The sequence below is a fragment of the Pholis gunnellus genome, assembly GCF_910591455.1.
Source record: "Pholis gunnellus genome assembly, chromosome: 13".
Lineage (NCBI taxonomy): Eukaryota > Metazoa > Chordata > Actinopteri > Perciformes > Pholidae > Pholis > Pholis gunnellus.
In genome coordinates this window covers 11,664,798-11,684,823 of record NC_136540.1, presented here as the reverse complement: position 1 = coordinate 11,684,823, position 20,026 = coordinate 11,664,798, and the positions used below count along the sequence as shown (strand labels likewise).

At 43.5% G+C, this 20,026-nt stretch overlaps 2 protein-coding genes across 6 annotated transcripts in view; both read right to left on the bottom strand.

The window, feature by feature from the left end:
- The window catches only part of ltbp3 (latent transforming growth factor beta binding protein 3), a 30,942-nt gene extending 17,438 nt beyond the window's left edge, over positions 1 to 13,504 (bottom strand). For 3 of the 5 annotated variants that reach the window (XM_079171156.1, XM_079171158.1, XM_079171157.1), the window contains exon 1: positions 10,884 to 11,610. In XM_079171156.1, the coding sequence (XP_079027282.1) occupies positions 10,884 to 11,121 (238 nt within the window). In that variant the 5' untranslated portion in view covers positions 11,122 to 11,610. Of the gene's footprint in view, positions 1 to 10,883; positions 11,611 to 12,821 lie in introns of those variants that run through there. The other 2 variants (XM_079171159.1, XM_079171160.1) reach the window with 2 other exon arrangements.
- A 697-nt stretch (positions 13,505 to 14,201) lies between these two features.
- Positions 14,202 to 18,458, bottom strand: LOC306704940 (uncharacterized protein). Its single transcript, XM_079171553.1, has 2 exons — positions 17,321 to 18,458; positions 14,202 to 17,201 (listed from the first exon to the last, which is right to left on the bottom strand). The coding sequence occupies exons 1-2, from the start codon at positions 18,036 to 18,038 to the stop codon at positions 16,270 to 16,272; spliced, it is 1,650 nt and encodes a 549-aa protein (XP_079027679.1). The 5' UTR covers positions 18,039 to 18,458; the 3' UTR covers positions 14,202 to 16,269.
- Between the last annotated feature and the right edge of the window lie 1,568 nt (positions 18,459 to 20,026).

Sequence of the window (20,026 nt, the reverse complement as noted above, 5' to 3'; positions counted from 1 at the left end):
TAGTATCACGACTAAAAATGCCTTACTTTGAATGCATGTTTAAGTGTGTAGAAGTGTATTTTTCTCCAAAAAAAAATGTTTTGTCCTTTAATCAACGCAGCCAAAATTATAATCTTAAAACACACGGACATATCTCAGTAAATCAATAAATACCAGAGTGATTTTAAAATAATGAATCGATTAGTCGATCGATGGTAAATTAATCTGCACCAATTTAGATAATTAATCTTGATAATTAATTAGTGGTGATGGTAGCTTTTTGGCAGCCAAAGTTTAAATACATTTTTACGAATTGAAATACGAGACGAGACGTAAAGAGAAGAGACGAGCGAAGACGAGATGAGAGGAGAGGAAAGGAGACAAGAGAAGAAGAGAGGAGATGTGGCGATAGGAGAGGAGACGAGAAAAGACGAAAGAAGAGGAAAGAAAAGGTGGCGAGACGAGAGGACACGGGAGGACACGAGAGGAGACAAGGAGACGAGAAGAGAAAGGAGGAGAGGTAACGAGAAGAGACGACAGGAGAGGCCTCTTTCTGCTGCCGAGCCAAGTGTGCACACATGGAAGTAATTATATGTGGACTGCCAGGGAGTCTGGGCTGTGGCGTAATTGGGGACTAGATCACTTTAAACACAGCAGGGACATCCTCACAAAGTGAAAGTCTGGCAGAAAAATTAAAAGGACCTCAATGAAACACCCCACTAGTGTGCTAACATTTTTAAATCTGAAGCAAGATGGATACTTCAGAAGCAGCCTTCTACTACCTAACACCATGTGACAGTGGTCTGTAACTACTACGACTGAGAGCAGGCAGCAACATGCAGAATAGAGCTGGAAGGCTCAGGCATGGCATGAAAAAAAGAAGGTGAGCAGCGCAGACTGTAGAAGACAGAAAACTCTACTTCAGAGCTCCAGTTTCCATGGCTCAGATTTCTTCTCAGTTCTGGATTTAGAATGAGAGGAAACTGGGAAAAATGCTGGGGTTGAAAATTAGGATCGCAGACACAGAAAGTCAGGAAAAGGACCTCTTTCCAAACATGATTACACAATCTAAACCCACAGAGATTGGAGAGACAACATATCGTAGGGAAAGTCTGGGCTGAGGCCCCGTCTGGCTGGGGAAGGTGTCTGAATGAGACTCTGATAGCAGTCGGGGTCAATGCCACGCTAAAGAACACAAAAGAAGGGGAATCGTATTCCACATTTTGGCGAATACATCTTGGGTGGGGGCCTTGAGAAGGAGATCCGTTTGCAAAATGAAGCCAGTGTGATGACATGCGATACGCAGTGCAAAGTACAATACACAGCTGCCAGCACACGCCTTCCTACAATCCTGACAGATACTGATACCTCAAATCAGGATATGTGAGCACCGATCTGATACCCTTGCTCTCTTTTTTCCAGATTTAAAATCGGTACATCCAATGTGGAATGAACCTGAATCATCTTAATGTAACGTGAGGCTCATAGCTGTCATTTATGTGTCTGGACACTTTCACCATGAAACACCTTTCATCCTTTTCAAGTGCCTACAGAAAACACATGCATACATAAATGACATTATTTTTGTAGTCTTGATATGAAGGATAGTTCAGTTTTAGGGGTAGTTGATGTTGGAAGGAGGTTTTTGTCCGAGTGTGCAACAGTGAAATATGGCAGCTCTGGCTAAACTACCCAATGTAACATTATTTATAACGTCTCTATTTTCACTATAAAGCCAGAATTGAATTATCAAATAGTCCCTTAATGTTCAGGCAAGCTGCTTCTCAGACATCCAGTAATTCAATAAGCTAATAGTTGTTTTTTTCTTTTATATAACATGTTACTTGTTGCTGACACACAGCCATAATATAGTACAGCAAATAAAATAAATCTCCCTAAACTCCAACAGATTGTATTACTGCACTTCATGCCTGAATTATTCTCATTATTGGACACTGTTCAAATGAGCTGTCTCGCGTCTGTTTGTCTTCAGCGCTCCAGGAGGACTGAATTATTTGTATGTTATAATAACATACGGTGGCTGTTCTCCTTCACATCTGCCTCCTTCATTTAAACTCCAGCCATACAGGCGATGCACTGGCTGATGTTTTCTGCAGACCTTACATGTGAATGAATGGGTGTGTTCGTCCGTGCGTGTGAGAGCTAATAAGTGGAGGGGTGCACTGTCTCCTGGAGAGCTGCTGCGGTTGGGTGGCTGCACCACATTACATACCGAAAGGTTTAAAGCTGAGATCATAGTAAGGATTTTACTTTCCAGCGGACTTTCCCTTTAAATCATCACCTCAGAGTTCATTAGCGGGATTTATGTTCCAAAATCGCTCATCGACTCTCCTCGTCAGTTAGCTGAGCGTCCCAGACGCAGCCGCCCCCCGTTTTGAGCCACGCCTTTGTCATTATGGATCTAACACATTCCTCAGACTAGAGGTGGTGTGTTATTAAAAATCAAATCCACATAAGAGTTATTTGTTCCGAATGATTGCGAGGCATGAACGGGCTGATTGGTGGGGGAGTTATGTTATCTTGAACCTTATTTTCCACACGTCAAAGAAAATGGAGGAAACAGGATCCCATTCAAAGATGACTCATCTTGTATGGAATTTAGATCAGCACAAAGTAGTGATTCAATAACTCTAACTTAAGGATTTGAATGAAGACACACGGTACAGCCGTTAAATGTATTTGACCATATATGGATTCAGTCAGCATAAGAGAACATTGAAAGTTGACTTCGTCCTTTATGGCTCTCTGAAACCTAATGTAATATTGAACGTCAGCTTGCAGGTACGTTCCAACACAGCCACGAAGCGTATCATTTTCCCATGCAGCACTCACTCCAAGAAGAAGAGCGAACTAAAGTGAAAAACGAGACAAAAAGAAGGGGGGGGGGGGGGGGGGGTGGAAGACATTGTCTTCGAGTTCTTCTCGTTGGAGTGTTTCATGTGACATACGAGTGGGAGCTCCTTCTTCATAACGTCACGAGTCACTCCGTGAGGAGAAAGACGGATCTCCTCACAGCATGACACCGCAGAGGGGAGATATCTTTGTCGTATACTGTATATCATACATCTGGGAAAGTGATGGAATGACGCAAAAAAAAACAGGCCGAGATGTTAAATTCAGAGAATACAAAATAATGTGATGTTTTTGTGGGATTATTATTATTATTGCCAGACACTACTTTTTTCCTTTAAAGAAAAAATATACTGTGCATTCCTTAACTGCTAAGTAAGCAAGCCTAGTAGACCAAAAAGACACGATGTACGTCCATGAAAACATATAAAGACAGACTCGCACACACAGTTTTACTAAATTATGGGTAATGACTGGTAGAGGGAAAATGATACTAGTCTGCACAGGTATGTACTGTATATGTGTGAAATGACAAATAGTAAAGAAATAAAGAGACGACGAGAGTAAAGGGTGCCCTCTGAGTGCCCTGTGACCACCCACCCACCCACTCCTGTCTGTCTGGAGATGACGCATCTTCAGCCCCCTCCCTCCACGGAGTCCTTTCAGCCGCAGCCGCACCCTCCCCGCACAAAAACAACAAATTACAGCCCCACAAACCACAGCTCAAAAGTTCCCCAGCTCACTGAACCGAAAGCTACTGCAGACATCGTCTCGCACAGATGTTACAAAGGCCTGATCTGTCCCTTTCTTTGAAATAGCAAATTAGCCAGTCTGCAAGAATCAGACACCCAAAATCCGTGATGATGCTCACTGAGTCACTTTCACAATGATTCAATACCAGACTGAATCAAACCCCCTCTGAGATTTAAAATTAGTAGCCAACACTTTTTCGTGAAAATGCGTTGGTCAGGTCAGCTGACATCGATACCACAATGAGCCCTGTTTCCACTGGTGGAGTTTGCTTAGTGTTATAATGTAACTATGATGCATGATTGCGAACTTCTAAAACATACTGCCTTATTAACACGTCACACAACAACTCACGTTGAAGTTTAAACAAACAAAAATCGCGCACGTGTTTCCAGTCCTTTTGCTATGCTAAGCTTACTATTTCCAGATCGGAGAATGGCAATAACCTTCTCATATAACTTTCAGCATGAAAGCAAACAAGCGAATTTTCCAAAATGTCAAAGTATTTATTTGAAGTTGCTTCAAGTAATCTATTGACCAACTAGGAAACAAAGCCCCGATATTACTACCAGCTTGTCAAACTGTTATGGCTACATTATTGAAGAACATTGCACATACACAGACTCAGCATACATGGGCATCTAGTATGAGGTAAGGGGTATGAGAGCAGTGAGGCTCAACCACACTGTCAATGTCCAGCCTGGAAAACTAAAACAATGAGAAAATAAAGCTGCATACCACACAACAAATGGATCATAACATTGACCTGTGCGCCAGAAGGAAAAAGAAGAGGAAGCCCAAAGGGGAGAACGCTCCGTGAAGTGGATTCGGCCCTATGAGGGACTCTTTTACATTACACACATTTGATGAAATATCATTGTCAAAAGCTTAATTGAATCTAGGTTTACAAAGTATTTCCATGAGTACTCCTCAATATAGTATATTGTTATTATCCAACGCCATCTTTAATGACCTGAGAGAACCGTGACTAAACAACATTGGGTGCAATAAAAAAGGTAAACAGTTGCCGCCGGAGCCCCTGTTTAAAAAGAGAGTGGCTATCACCAAATGACGTGCTTCCCTTTACCATCAGCTCAAAAGCAGGAAACCACATCTCTAAATACGCCTACCATCGACTGGCCCTGTGAGACCACATACCACACCGAGTGAGAAAGAGCGACGCACGATGTGGGTCAGACTCCTGCAGCTGAGCCAGACGTTGGGAGTAAATGACATAATCACTGCCTTTAGAAACAAACACAACCCTGCGTAGGCATTCCTCCTCCCCCTGCACAACTCTCTGCCCTCCGACGACTCCCAGAAACTCTGTGCGGCCTCTATCCAAACAATGGTGCTGCCCTTTGCCAGTGTCGACCATTGTCACCAAAGCTATTTGTTTACCTCTCAGAGTACGCCTAAAAGTACAGTTTGTTGACCTCAACAGAAACAGGAGGACGAGCAAACTCCTGCGAAATGGATGATCCGATCTGAGTAAGGAGGTCTGCAATTATCCAAATCTAAATCAAACTCTTGCTTTGCACAATGTGACTTTCACATGTCATGGAAATACGCAACGTGGTTTCCATAGCTCTTGGGTGGGCACGAGTCCAGTGTTACCCCGTCACTCCCCTCTGGCAGAGATGTTGGTGGAAAGAGAGCCAGAGAGAGTCAGGCGGGATCTTGGCACAGATAGGGATGATGTCATACATATAATGACCGTCTAAACACCGGAGAGCAGGCAGGTAGAGGAGTGCTGACAAGTGCTCTGCTGAGATTATGTCAGATACCTGCCCTGCGGGGACACTCAGCACTGGAGCGCGTGGCAGGTAATGTCTGTAGGCTGCACAGTCTCAGGCCGTGGCGGCAGGCAGCGCTGGCAGAGGCCGTGTTATTCTGTTTACCCTGGCTAATCGCTTCGACTACAGGGTCCTGCACGATGTGGGTGCAGTCCCTAGCGCTCGCATTCCTCCGAGCAGCTTTAAATAACTGCTCCGTTTCTCCCCCTCGCTAAGCAAATGGGAGGAGAGTGTTAAAGATGGCAAAGAAGGCTGTTTGTTTGAGCTGGGTTTAGTACACTGCTCTTGAGCACCAAATACACGGAGGAGTCTGATTTCACAGGAAACTCCTGCTCAGATCACGTGGATTGTTTTCTCTGAATGAGGGTTGTGGTGAGACTGCAGATTTAACCCTTTTTAACAACATATATATCATGTTTTTAAGGTTTTACTTGTAGACTCTCCTGTGAATAGTACCTGGATTATTCTTACGACTGGCTGTTCTTTTTGAAAATGACCAAAAAGATAAGTCTAATCCATGAAAAACAGTATATTACATTTTCATATTCATGTAACCTTTCAAAGCATTTACAGTCTGTCTGCATGGTGATAGTGTCCCACTTGCGAAACAGTGGTAAAAGGTTAAAGAGAACAGCAGACCCCAAATAACCTCGTGTGTTAATTCCCCAACATGCATAAATAGACAAGGAGAGGTGACAGAATGTGTATCCAGTGAATATTAAAACAAACCCTTGTAAAGAGATAATGATCAGCTTACAAATGCACGTGATCGATGTGATATCATCAAAAGGAAGAGGCGTTCAGAGCTATCTTATAAACGTGCATGAGCCTCCCACACAAATATTTGTGTTTAAGAGGCGGTGAGCACAGGAGACATGCCCAGCTCCGCCTCTGATTTCAATCCAACCTGTGGCAAAAATACGGAGTGCTGCAGGTTTATGGTTGCCCGTGTTAGACCGCCTTCTCCGGAGTCTGGCACGAGAGAAAGGAGAGTGTGTGGGGAGGAGCAGAGGGCTTTGAAAAGTAAAATAAACTCACCTCCTAAATAGAGAGAAAGCAGAACCGGCTGTGTCTGCTGTATTTGTCGGACTTGTCTTTATTTTCAGTTCTCCCATGGACCTCTGACCCATGCCAAGAGAAAACCCAAACAAACCACAGTGCTACTACTGTCACTTTACTCTAAATTAAGAACCACATGGGAAATCCTGAAATAGCCATATCCACTTCTCATGATGCCCATTTTAGGGGAGAGAAGTCAAGACAGGGGTATGATAAGACCCCTTCCTGTGCAACATGAGGCCCTGTGCTTTTAGTTATTCCAGAAAAAGAGAATCTAGAGTAGCCTGGAAGTCTGGAGCCCTGATAAAGAGGAGATGCTGCTGAGATGCAGAAGAGAAACGAGAATCAGAGTGCTGTCTGGGAGCCGGGCAGCGGCTGTCAGTAGGGCTGATAGATGGGATGCCTCTGTGCAAGCAACGGTAGAGACAAATTTGGACTAAAACACACAACCGAGGCATGCGGTCAAATACTGATTTTCTTTTTTTGTGACCACCTTATTTTGAAAGGATATCTTTGAACTACAAGTCTTCCTTTCACAAGTGGACAGAAGTGTGCGATAGATGCACATACATGCACAACACCACCTAGTCTCCAAGGAGGAGGAGGAAAGCCCCCTGTTACCTTCTCTACTTCACCCAATCCTGAAAATTACACGACGCTTTCAAGTGCTGAGAATAGAAGAAGAAAAATAGGTTGGCCGATGGACATTTTGTCAAACACATGGAGATATTTACAAAGACTTCTGCTGATAAACAGGTTAAGCTTCCATAGAGGACATGCAATGGGATGAGCATGCAAAGATTCATTTAAGGTGTTTACAATTTTGTGATTTACAAATGTCACATGCCTCAAGATGCACTCGTTCTTTTTTTTACTGACATCAACAACAACGATGCCCGCACCGCCGCGCACCCCGATGATGACTTACATACAGAAGATACGATGTGGAATCCAAGAATAAGGCACATCAGGCTGTAAACGCCAACTTTTCTCTGCCTGCCAACATGCTTGGGAGGCTTTCAAGTTTCCATGCTTTCATCAGTTTTAGGATGCGTACAGCGGAATATGGATCCATTAATGTGACTTCTCTGCAAACGTATGACCAGAGCGTATCTGGCATATTGTATCCTCACTGCAGTGATGTTTATTTTAGATGAAATATGTTGAGTAAGTGTTGACTTGTTAATGAGAAAGTATATGATGTATACTGGAGCTCCGAGGAACATGTGTGAAATAATGATTACATAGATGGTACACTATGCTGTACACTGTATATTAAATAGACCAGTACTTGGTTTTAACTGCTACTTACTTGACCAGAACAGATATTCTCTCGGACTGTCTGTGTGTAAAATACCAACGATTTCTCCTCATGTCCAGCATGTTTTTTGGCTGCCTCTCACAGCTCTGAGGCAGTTGTTTTCAGCAATAATGTCATATGATTCATCCTGAGGGGGACTTGAGTGTCTGGAGAATATATTTCAAGGCAATCCATCCAAAAGTTAAGGAAATATTTTACTCAAAAGCGCAACTGTCAACCTCACGGTGGAGCTAGATCATAAGGTCAGGGGATCGCCAAAGACATTAAGATCCATCCTCTGGGTATCATGAATGTCTGTACCAAACATCACAGGAATCCCACAGTTGTTGAGTTTCAGTCTGGATCAAAGAGTTGGACTGACCGACAGACCTACAGACAGACACCATCCGTAGAGATGCATGGTTAACAACATCAAACATTAAATCTGGGGTTTGCTTGCTTTTCACGGTTTCATATCACTGTAAATAGAACGTAAATAGAACTCCTCCTTGGCTGCACAAACCTCTGCCAACATTGACATGTTCTCCATTTTGCTCTGCAGATGTCTGAGATGTCATTCATTCAACTGAAACTTAACATTTATTTCTGATCCTGTAAACATGCTATTTAAAATACATGTTTTGGAAGCAGATGTTTCCCATTCCACACAGATGTCCCCCGTTTCTTATCACCGGGCGACGGTCACCTTATCATGTGCTTTCTCGCTCTGTTACTTTAAATGTAACGGCCATAAAAATGTGCGTCATCCATTGGCCGAAATCCCAGCTCACCACTGAAACCGAACCGTTCCTTGGTCCACAGCCTGCCTGTCCACCAAATCAAATCGAAAGGTTTACTCAGATTGGGCCTTGCTGTGCTGACGTCACAACAGCTCAAATATGGAAAAGTCTTCATATTGTTGCTGCTACAGCCAAAGCCGTTTTAACACGGGAGAGAGAAATTTCCACTTGTCCACACCACATTCCAGCCCTCACACTGAAAAACACACGTCTCCTCTCCAAGCTGAACCCTATATCCCCTGCTGCAAACACTCACGCACTCTCATGCACAGATCTTTTCGGATACTTTGCCGGTGAAACCCAGGGACACAGGCGACTGTCGAGCTGCACTATCCAGACCAAATGTGAAGCAGCGTTGGGTATCCCAGGAATCTAAAAATGTCTCTCTTGAAATATTTGACACAGAGGCTCCGAAACATGACGCACCACAAAAGAAATTGGGGGAGAAGAGGGAGGACCGGTGGCCGAGGCTCAACTCTCTGACTCCACAGCAGTGCATGGTGTCAAGGAGGAAGAAAACTGTCAAGGCGCGACAAGAAGGATTCACTTGACCTCGATTAAATCCAGCCTGCTTACTTCTCACATGGGCACACGAATGAAAACAGCTGGAGAGGCGACATCTGTATGACCAACTACAACCTTCCTGTACTGCGAAACTGTGTTTTGAGGCCATTATCTTTCATTCAGTACTACTGCATCTTAGATTCTCCTTTAAAATCCAAACGTGTGTAAGCATTCAGAGCAGGCGGTTAACAAGGCTTTTGAATAATTATGTTTTATTTCTTGCAAAACAGAGGAGAAAAGAATATGGCTCTGGTGCCAATGTGATGTTGACAGAAATAAGAAGCTGTTTCACCACTGCATGCTGGCTCCGACGTACAGCTGTTATCTATAATTTGTTAATTTTAGGCTTGCGCTACAGCTTAACATGGGGTTTCAAATACATTTTGGTGAAAGGGGATAAAGTGACTAATAATTGTAATCTGTTTATACAAAGAGAATTGACAGCTCTGTCCACCACAGGTATGTCACTGAGAAGTTAAAGCTCATTTTATTTGTTAAATCACAGCAGAACAACTCAGCCGATCAACCAATGTGTCATTTTCTTGTTTAGCATCTTATTTTCTACACCAAGTGAGAAAGAGAAATGAGGAGCAGTGAATTGCAGTTCTGGGCCGTACACTGACGTAGACTGCGAGGCTCCACGTCTCACCACAGCTGATCTGATACAGCGTAGAAAGGAGCCACTCATGCCAACCAGACACTGGAGTACAGATCTTAGGAGAACATTTATATGCTACGTAATGAGCCATGCCTCAGTAATTAAAGCGTAGTATGGGAACATTTTCCAGCGATGCAGAGGAGGGTAAACCCAGCTCACCTCGTCTTAGCCACCTATTTATTTGCGGAGCAGAGTTTATACTCTTAATGACATGTGTTCATGGTGGATACGAGTAGCTGGTGTCAAATAGCTTGAAAGCTACAAAGAAGATAGAACCTTTTGAGGGAATAAAGGCCTGAATGAATCAGTTATACTGGTCATGTGCTGTACTCAAGTACCATCTTATGATACAGTATTTGTACTCCATTTGATTATTTTAATTTGAGAAGACTTTTTATTTCAATCCACTACACTAAGGAGGTACAGTTGGCAGTTTTTACCTCTACTGGTCTGAAGTTAATTAGCAAGTAAAGGTTTTATATAGGCTATGAAACATATGGTAAGATTATTTAATATGATCCATTGTTACAGATTTAAGTACCTCTTAAGATGTTATTCTAAGCAACACCAACCAAAACTCTATCAACAATTGAATACTGAAAAACACAGAAAGAGGTCAATGTGCATTGTGAGTACTTTCACTTTTGATACTTGTGTTTTTCTGCTAATACTGCTGTATTTCTTTACTGAAGTAAGAATGTGACTGCAGGACTTTTCACTACTTAATCAAGTAGTTGATTTTAATGCTTTTTCCACCACTGCCTTGTAATAACATTAGGCTATTCACACTAGGCCCATTTTAAGCATTTTATGGAGTTTCATGTAAGTAATTGGAACTTTTATTGCCTAAATTACCGATTCAAAGCAGTTATTCTCCCTGAATAATGTCTGAAATACTAGTTGTAGTGACAGTGTTATAGTCTAATTATCTATATAACATTTACAGATACATTACTTTTTAAAAAAAAGTCTATTTATGAACAACAGGCCTCCCTCGCCCCTCCAAAAGGGAGAAACAATAAACCCAGAGGTCAGAGCAGCGCTATTAGTTAATCGCAGCGGCCTAATTATATCCCCTCATAAATAAACAGCATTGTTCCACTCACCGACCCTGAAGCCCTGTCCGATGAGCGTGTCGGCCGCCTGCCCGTTCTCCGCGATCAGCGTGGTGTTGTTGCCCTGCTCGCAGGTATCCTGACACTGTCCCTTCAGGCAGATCCGCTTGCAGATGAGAGGAGCGATGACTACCTTGAAGCGCTCCCGTGTGGAGGAGCGCTCCGTGCACCACACCAGCCTGTGGACGCTCAGCCAGATGACAAGCAGATGGGAGATCAGAATGGGCATCCTGGCATCCTTCGCTGCCCTCCACAGAGGCCCGGGGACATTAAATCACAAGCTGAGGGGTTCAGCTCCAGCTCAAACGCGCGTGCTTTGTTAACCTTAGGAAGATTTTTGACGTCTCGTGCGTTGGAGGAAAAAAAAGAAAAAAAAAGCGCGTCCTCCCTCCTGTTTTCTCCTTAAGGAAAAAAATTAAAATTACTTCCCTTGCGTAACCAAGTGATCCATCTGGAAAACCGACACGTTTGACATCTTTAAGAAGTTTATTGTTGCCCTCGTTGCTGTTTTCTAAAAGTTTCCCGTCGCTTTTGTCGCTCTTCCTCCTTCTCGCCTGTTGCTTTGGAGAGTTGGAGAGAGTGCGTATGTGGGTTTGGGAGAGAGAGAAAGAAGGGAGGAGAGGAGAAGGGGTGAGCCAACCCTCTCTGCAGAAAACCTGGCTGCGGGCCAGCCAGGCGGTGCAGGAGCAAAGCTGAAAGTGGTTTCCTTGTTGGTTATTTCTCTCCAACACCCCCTCCCTCTCCTGCCCACGCACAGACCCCCACTCTGCAAATCATAGCTGCACAGCTGTGTGTGTCACTCTGACAATAAAAAGATAATGACATGTAATGATGTATTGCTGTACACACCTGTGTTTGATTAGTTTCTTTTGTGTAAAAGTACTAAAATGAGCATGTGACTTGGCTATGGAGAGTTATAAATCAGCCAGCCCAATGACTCAATTCTGCATCACATTTCTGAATTTCTTAGAAAATATATCATCATTTTTAACTTGTCTTGCAAGTTTCAGAAATAGTCGGTCAAAGGACAAATGGAGACATTTTCTGCTCTGGGTCATCAGGGTCATAATGAGGTCAGTATGACTCCACCTGAAAGGACGCAGTCAGGTGGACATCTGCTTTCTGTCTCATGATAGTTTAACATTTAGCTTATTCCCCTCAAGACAAAAGTATGTGGCATCTGCACAACAGCTTTACAGATGTGCGTTACATGTGGCGTTGAGTTCACAGGTCAGTTTATCTGCTACCACATCAGTTTATGTATCGCAAAAGGCACAAAAATGATTCGCATTGCCCTTTTCAACATGTCAGTATTTTTCCTGATGATAGATAAAACGCTCAAACGCTGTATTTAAGAAAAGGCCACGATAAAAAAAACACCAAACTTAAACCAAAACATCTGCATAAAATGTTCATCTAAATAAAAGTTGTAAGCAGTAAAACATACGTAGAAATCAAAATGTAAAGCCTTAGTTCTGAAAAATGGCAACAACTTTGCAAAACAGCTTACATTTTCTTTTTTTTTAGATTAATATTCACACACTAGGTGGTTTGAACTCCATCATGAGCTTCCTGTGTGTAGTTAGTAACTACAATCGTCAGATCAATTCATTGGAAGATGTGGATAATGAAAATTGTAATGTAATTAAATAACGTTTAAAAACAAAAACAATGCACTGAGCAGAAGCCCTCTCAAACACCTCATGTCATCCAGTCTTATGTTGAACTGTGGCGCTTACGTCTGGGACAAGTCAGCATGCTAATCAACCACACGTAACCGTTAAAAATATGAAGCTACACAGCTTTAAAGGATCCCGGGGGGGGGGGGGGCACATAAAGCTGTGAAAGTGAGAAAGGGGGGGAGAAAAGGGGAGAAAGGGAGAGAGAGAGAGAGCTGAGTCACTTCCGCTCCAAAAAGTGAGTGTTTACCTTTAGTCACTGAGGAAATGACTGCATGGGCCTGCAGAGTTCACAGGCCGCTCTCACATTTCTCTCTGCCTCTGGTACTCGCCATCACTGCATCATCGGCTGCCAAGAAACACACACATTCTCTCACACACACACACACACACACACACACACACACACACACACACACACACACACACACACACACACACACACACACAGAGTAGCTCAGACATAAACCACCCAGAGATAAGATACAAGATAATTACTTCCCTTCTGAAAACTGAAACCTTAGTGTCACTCACTGCATCAGCTAATCATGACAAACAGGAAAGAGAAATAAACGTATGTATCACACAACTTAAAGATAAAACCAACTTCTACATGAGAAAAAGCATCAACGCCACAATGTTAGTGTGCGTAACTACGATCAACAGCAAGAATAAAAGCACTCACTAGCTGCAGACTGGCCCATGTCCGTGTTATGGTGCTTTATATATATCATATAATTGGATTGTCATTACAGATGAACAGGTTAGCACCAGTACAGACGTTCTAGAAGCACATCCTAATGATCCTTTCCTTTTCCCTCTCTAGCTGATATCATTAAAATAGCTGTTGTGACTTGTTTGGATGCACCTTTCTCTCACCAACCACAAAGGCGCTTCATCAAGTTGTTTTTTTCGTGAATCCCAAGCTCGGCTGTGTGAACTTCAGGGAAATCTCGTCTTTGCGTGGCTTCTGCAGCACTTGCTTCAACTTGAAGTCATTTGTCGGAACAAATTTGCATCCTTCGGGTTAACTTCAATCTGTTTCAGGGAAAAAAAAAAAAAAAAAGAGTCAAATCCATTCGAGGGCTTTAACGTTTTCTTTAGATCAACCAAATGTAGGTCCTAACACCCACTGGGCCCCGAGGTCTGTTAGTTTAACAAACGTTGGTTTATTCCAATCAGATTATCAACTTGTAATTAAGCGGCTTTGGATATTCCTACTCCACCAAAACATCAACAAAAACATTCGAAAAAAAGTTTAGTTTCATACCAAAGGCCACCTCAAATAGCAGTTTGTGTGTATGAACACAGCAGTCGTTGCTGAGCATCGGGAGGAGAGGAAAGCGTTATTTGAGACCTGCGTTTGGACGCGTCAACAGCACCTACACAATCTGTTTGGCAACGTTCCAGTCAGAGCGTAAACTCTCCTCCGGGGTTTATGTGGTTTCCCTGTCGAGATACAACGAAACAAAGTCAACTGAAGTAATCACGCTGGGATGGACAGACTCAGCACGTATTCGTGGTCTTAGCTGTGGGCACATTGCCGCATTGTCGATCTATTAAGTCAGTTTACTGTCGTTATAAGGAAGCTCTTTTTAATTTCACGGAATAAACAGCCACAGACAGAGAAGAAGTATAAACAAGGCCCTTTAATAGAGTAACATTTACAGCAGGTAACAGAGTGAATGTGATGTGGAGGAATATATGTCGAACACAGATGCATTAAAAACAAAAAAGGATTTCATTTCACATTTTAACACTGACTTTTTTAGGAAGAATGCCATTTCGGTTTAAACCTACATGCAAAGGCTCCCTCTGTATGTAATACAAAAAACAATAAATATGATTATACGGGACAACCCTGGCAAATCGTATTCTGGGTCTACAGTAACAGATATTTAACATTTTCTGTGCCGTTTTTAAAATGAGTCACACTTGTAAATGTACACAGAGTAGCTACACGGGGATCGTTATAGTCGTATTCATGGTAAATGACACACAGTATAGCTCTGAGACGATTAATGCTCTGCTGTTGACCCATGATGCATCAGTCGAGTCACATCAGGAAGAATTTCATTAAGAGTATATGTAATTACATTGCATGTTAGCATACTGACGTTTTCATAGCACGTTACTTTTTCTTTTAAGTCGTTGTTGCACGTTAACTTTTCCACAAATGTTAAACCCTCATTAATCCAGATAAAACGGCTAAAACTACATTCTTATGTACAGAAACCGCCCGGGAGGCAATCGATGGCAGCGGAGGAGCAGAAATGCACATGCGAGCACCCAAAATCCGTCCACTAGAGACTGGCTGGTTACATTAATACACGTCCGGAAAAGGGAAACGCTTTCCAGACAAACGGTAGCAGCTTGGACAAAAAAAAGCGGAATGCTAAAATCTGGTCCGGAAAAAGAGCGATGAGAGTCAAGACTGGAGAAACAGTGAAGTGTTCACGCTGTTGACGGTGCCCTCTTCGAATGACTTAACGGATAGATCGTACAGAACGTACAGAAACCTTCCAAATTAGATACGCTTGATGCAGATCACGTCAACTTGTCTGAGGACAGAGTAGAGCAATCGATATCGTGACAGGAGACTAGATATCGTCTTAGCTTCAGGATATCCGCATAAGTGTCGTCTTTTCCTAGTTTTAAAGGCCGCATTACAGTAAAGTGATGTCATTTTCTCAACATAGCTGTTTAATTGTTCTAGACGCTCTATTATTTGCTTTAACCCTTAGAAATTATATCTACGCTACTGATGATTATTTATCAAATATCTCATTGTGTACATTTTTGGTATATTGTGGTTTAACCTACATTATTTTGTTGCAATATCGATACTATTGTCTATTGTCATCCACCACACTAACCCAACTAACTGACCATTTATTTGAGTTAATAAATATTGTGTAAAAAAATACCCCAACTCAAATATCATCGGTTTATCAAGATCAAAAACTAGACGTGAAGGCCAGGACAAATTAAAAAAAATGGTATTTTGGCAAACATTTTGCATTTAATAAGTATTGTAATTTCAATAAAAAAGCAGCCCTGTATCCATCTCAGCTCAGTGTGTTGGCAAAAGCATGCCTGTTTAGAAACTGAAGACAATTCAACAGCAGATCCAAACTCTCTAATGTGTGAAACTATAAAAGAAACTGATCAAACACGATCAGAGTGAGTCGTACTGTAACCGTTTCTCTAGACTAAAACCCAGGTGGGAGCGATCTTGAACAGCAGCAGCAGTGACTCAGTTGATGGTCGAGTGTGCGTTCAAGGCACTTATATTTTTTGAAGTGAGGAAACGGCTCTTGTCCACTTCCGCCATCAATTTCCCAAATTACTGCCGGGACATTAGCAAAACCAGCAACTCCCTGTGCCAAGAACAACCTGTGTGCTCCTGCTGCTGCTGCTTTTTGAATGTCTGAAAAAGAAGACTCACTTTTGAAGAATGTGCAGTGGATATTTCAATCTTTTCTTTTTTTGTCATCTAAGAGTGTAAAGCATTAAAAATGCCAGATATAAACAAATCTCAAAGGCTAGGGTTATATGTAGCCCGAGTATTCACTTCAACAGCATGGAACAGAGATGACCGTGTCCATCCATCATGTCTAGAAACTACAAATGTTTTTCATCCGGAGGAGGTCTCATGGTAAGAACACCAACAAACAGCTTCTCCTTAAATCAAGCCCTTACACACAGTCCACCACCGAGCTGTCGTCCTCCTCAGGCCCCCACTCCCCAAACCTCATCTGAGGGGACGGAGCTGCCGGGTGGAGGTTGTTAATGTCGTCCATGGTATCTGGGTCCGCGTCCTCGGTGGGAGCGATCCCCAAGTGACCGCCTTCCTCCCGGTGCGTGCGGATGTGCTTCCGCAGCGCCGCGGGCTCCTTGAAGCTGCGGTTGCAGAAGGGGCAGCAGCACGGCCTCTCGCCGGTGTGGATGAGCTGGTGGTGTTTGAGATGCTGCAGGCGGCTCAGGCGCTTCCCGCAGATGGCGCACACGTAGGGTTTCTCTCCGGTGTGCGTGCGCCGGTGTTTGCGCAAACCGTCCAAGTGGCGGAAGCAGTTTCCACACTCGGAGCACGAGTACGGCTTCTCGCCCGTGTGTATGCGCAGGTGGGTTTTGAGCGCCCCTGACTCGCGGAAGCGACGGCCGCAGACTCCGCACGGGTAGGGCTTCTCTCCGGTGTGGATGCGGATGTGCTTCTTCAGGCTGGAGATCAGACGGAAGGTCTTCCCACACTCCAAGCAGTGGTGAGGCCGATCTGGAGAGGGCTCCCCTATCGTGTCGGAGGCCGAAGGTCCCGCAGAGTCCTCCGCTCTGCCTGGCGAAACACCGTCGAGCCTCCCGGCAGCAATCCTGGCCAATTGTTTCTGTCCATCGAGTCCGCCCTGCTGCAAGGCACTGCTGCATTCTCGCACCGGTCTTTGGTGACGAAGAGGGTGAGTAAAGGACCGCTGGGAACCTCCCTCCCCCCCGACTTGAACGTAGCCAAGGTCACCGTCCCCGGCTCTGTTGTCATTACGCAACCCAGGCTCCTTCCTGCTGGGCTGACTGGAGCCCTGCTCCTCTTTAATCTCAAACCCGGATGCTCCACCTGGTCCCTGAGACTGCCTCTCATCTTAAGACAAATAGAAAGATGCAGAGAGGGTTAACGTAGAAGCATTACTAGATCATATAGTAATTTGAGACCAGATTATTAAGTACAACACACACACACGGTACACATTGAAGATCTACCTGGTCTGCTGGAATCGGAGCACATATGAGACGAGTTGGAAGCAAAGGAGTCCAGAGCGTGGTTAGTCACAGAGCCATCGGGTTGGATCGAAAGCTGGCACATTTTGTAGTCGTCTCTGGGCTCAAACCCATGAAGCGAATCATCCACAGAGCCACTGAGGCCCAAGTCCACACTGGCTCCGTTCACATTTCTGCCGTTCTGGTGGTCCCGGTCCAGGTCTGAAGTCATGGAAGCCATGGAAGACAGCGATGGGGCGAAGACGGACTGACTGATTGACTGAGGGCCCGTGTATGAGATCTGGAGCTGGTCTATGAGCTTCTGAGCACTGCAAAGACACTCCTGCAAAGTCTTCAACTCCCTCTCCGACACTTCAAGGCGCACTTTGAGTCTCTCGTTCTCCTGCTCCTTGTGTAGCAACTCCTGTTGAGTCTCATTGAGCACGAGCACCACTTCACCCAGAAGAGTGTCCACAGCAGCCGACATGGCGGTTTGAATGGTCGGCGCGAGACGTGACTTCAGAGAGGTAACGGTCACGCCGCCCTGCGAGGCTCCGTATCCAGCCTTATCCGCTTTCCGATCATAACAAGACTCTACCCCGGTCCTGTCGGCGACGTTGATTATACTTTGTTTACGATTCCCACTGTGGACTGAGCTGTTGCCACTATTCGAAGAAGAGGAATCCATGCTACCAGCGTAGCCTGTCCTCCTGGCAGTCATGATTTTTAATGTAGTTAGCTAGCTTTAATTCAGTTAGCTAACGTTTACTGGCTATGCTAAGTTTGAATGTGCTACTAAGCTCTGTCCAAAAATATTAACAAACTGGATGAATCATGCGAAAGTATACTGCTGGGATATGTTGGAGCAATGAGTCGAGTGGCAGCGATCACATCCGTTTCATTATCTGACTAACTGTCGTCGCTGACTAATACAATCAACTCAGTGAGGTGCGACTCTTTGCGGGGCCTGGCTCCGTAAGCTAACGTTAGCCCGCTAGCTTAAAAAAACTAACAAACGACAGTCGGTCAAAGACGTACTCATGCAAACAGTGTGCCTCTGCGGGTGAAACGCGCTGGTGGTCTCAAACGTTGATATTCAAGTCCGTAAATAAGTGTTGAAAGACTTTGATACCATGGTCCTCAGCAGCGACTCACCCATTTCCAGCTTCTGTCCAGAACTCGGCAGAACGCTGTACGCTGAGGCCTGTCGCACACAAATGACGTCGACAAAGGAGGTCGGTGCAAGCTTTTGGGTGCCCTGGGTGTTGACTTTAAGGGTTTTTATGCCCTTCAGCAGAGCATTACAAAGAAGCCAGAGTGGAAGTACCTAGCCATTTTTGTTTCGATAAAACCTTGCATATTAAAAAGTTTAGTTTTCTTTACATAGAAGATGCAAGAAGCTTTGTAAACCCCACATTCACACTTTTTAAATGACCAAATATGATCTCCCACTGTAGACGTACTTCAGTCTCATCGTTTGTGTGTGCACAATATTTGCATGATATGGAGGAGCATTTGTAGTGTGCCTTCCTTCAGCATTGAGGAGCCTATCGTCATCCATCCATGTATTGATGATGGTGGATGTCTCGTTCTGTTTGATGAATCATGGTACTACACTCATCCTGTAGGCATTGAGCTTCAATACAGGCAGGCGTCAATATGGACCAATGGTTCATGGTTTTCTTTGAATGGGAACATGTATAGGGCCTTTCAAAACAAATATATATGGAATTAATACCATTGGTGACATGTAAATGAAGTTAGATGATTTCTACAGTTACCTGAGAACAAAAGGGACAGATGGTACACAAATGTACCCAAGTGGCCAACCTAACATGCCTCGACTAAAACCTCTCCAACTTTGTGCTTACATATACCTAGTTTCATTCTGATGCTCACACCTCTGCATTTCACAAGTATTACCTTTATTATGATACCAACATTATTCAAAGAAACTTTGTAGGCACAGACACTCACTCACAACTTGAGCATGACTTTTTCGTACAGGCCCTGAGCTAGAGGCCTAGTGTTTAAGAGGTTGATATCTATTTGGACAATAGAAACAGGAATGAATGAAATATTTTCCTCATTAAATAATCCCAAAACAAACTACAAATTACTAAGTATTTTGATAATGGCTATTTCAATTAAATAGGTTAAAATAGATTAATACAATAATTTACACTGTGGTTCTCCATAGGCAAGTCCTGTCTTGTAGCTTATAATTTAAATGATTATTCATCTTGTTTTTCTATTTTGCAGCATATTGGCTTTTGCTGCAAGTCTAATGGGAAACAATTGCATGGCTTTATATGGCCCGAATAAAAAATAGGCTAATTAGCATGATGTCTTAGTGACCTCTTAGAAGTCTGGTTAGTCACTTGTCTCTTTTATTCAAGCCTGACTCCATGTCTGACAAATTTAGTTGTATTTTCTTTTGTCTTAGTTGAGTCTATGTCCAAGTGTAATATGCATTCTGTTCGTCAGCCTGTAAGATTGAATTCGGGGTGAAATGCGATACCAACTTCAGCAGAGCAGCAGCCTTTTGCGGAGAAAAGCTGAAGTTTTGCTCTTTTCTATCTAAAATTATAACTCCAGGGTTCAAAATTGAAAGCACCCGCAGTTCATTGAACTCTCAGTGGGAAACATTTCGCACAAGATTACAGTTTATCCCACAGTCCTGTGAACAAAGGATGCTGTGAAACTGGC

What these genes read in the sequence shown, in the direction of transcription:
- LOC306704940 (XM_079171553.1), bottom strand. Translation starts at nt 18,038, where the DNA reads ATGACTGCCAGGAGGACAGGCTACGCTGGTAGCATGGATTCCTCTTCT. An exon ending in CTCCGATTCCAGCAGACCAG is followed by an intron (nt 17,202 to 17,320) that starts GTAGATCTTCAA and finishes ATTTGTCTTAAG; the next exon opens with ATGAGAGGCAGTCTCAGGGA.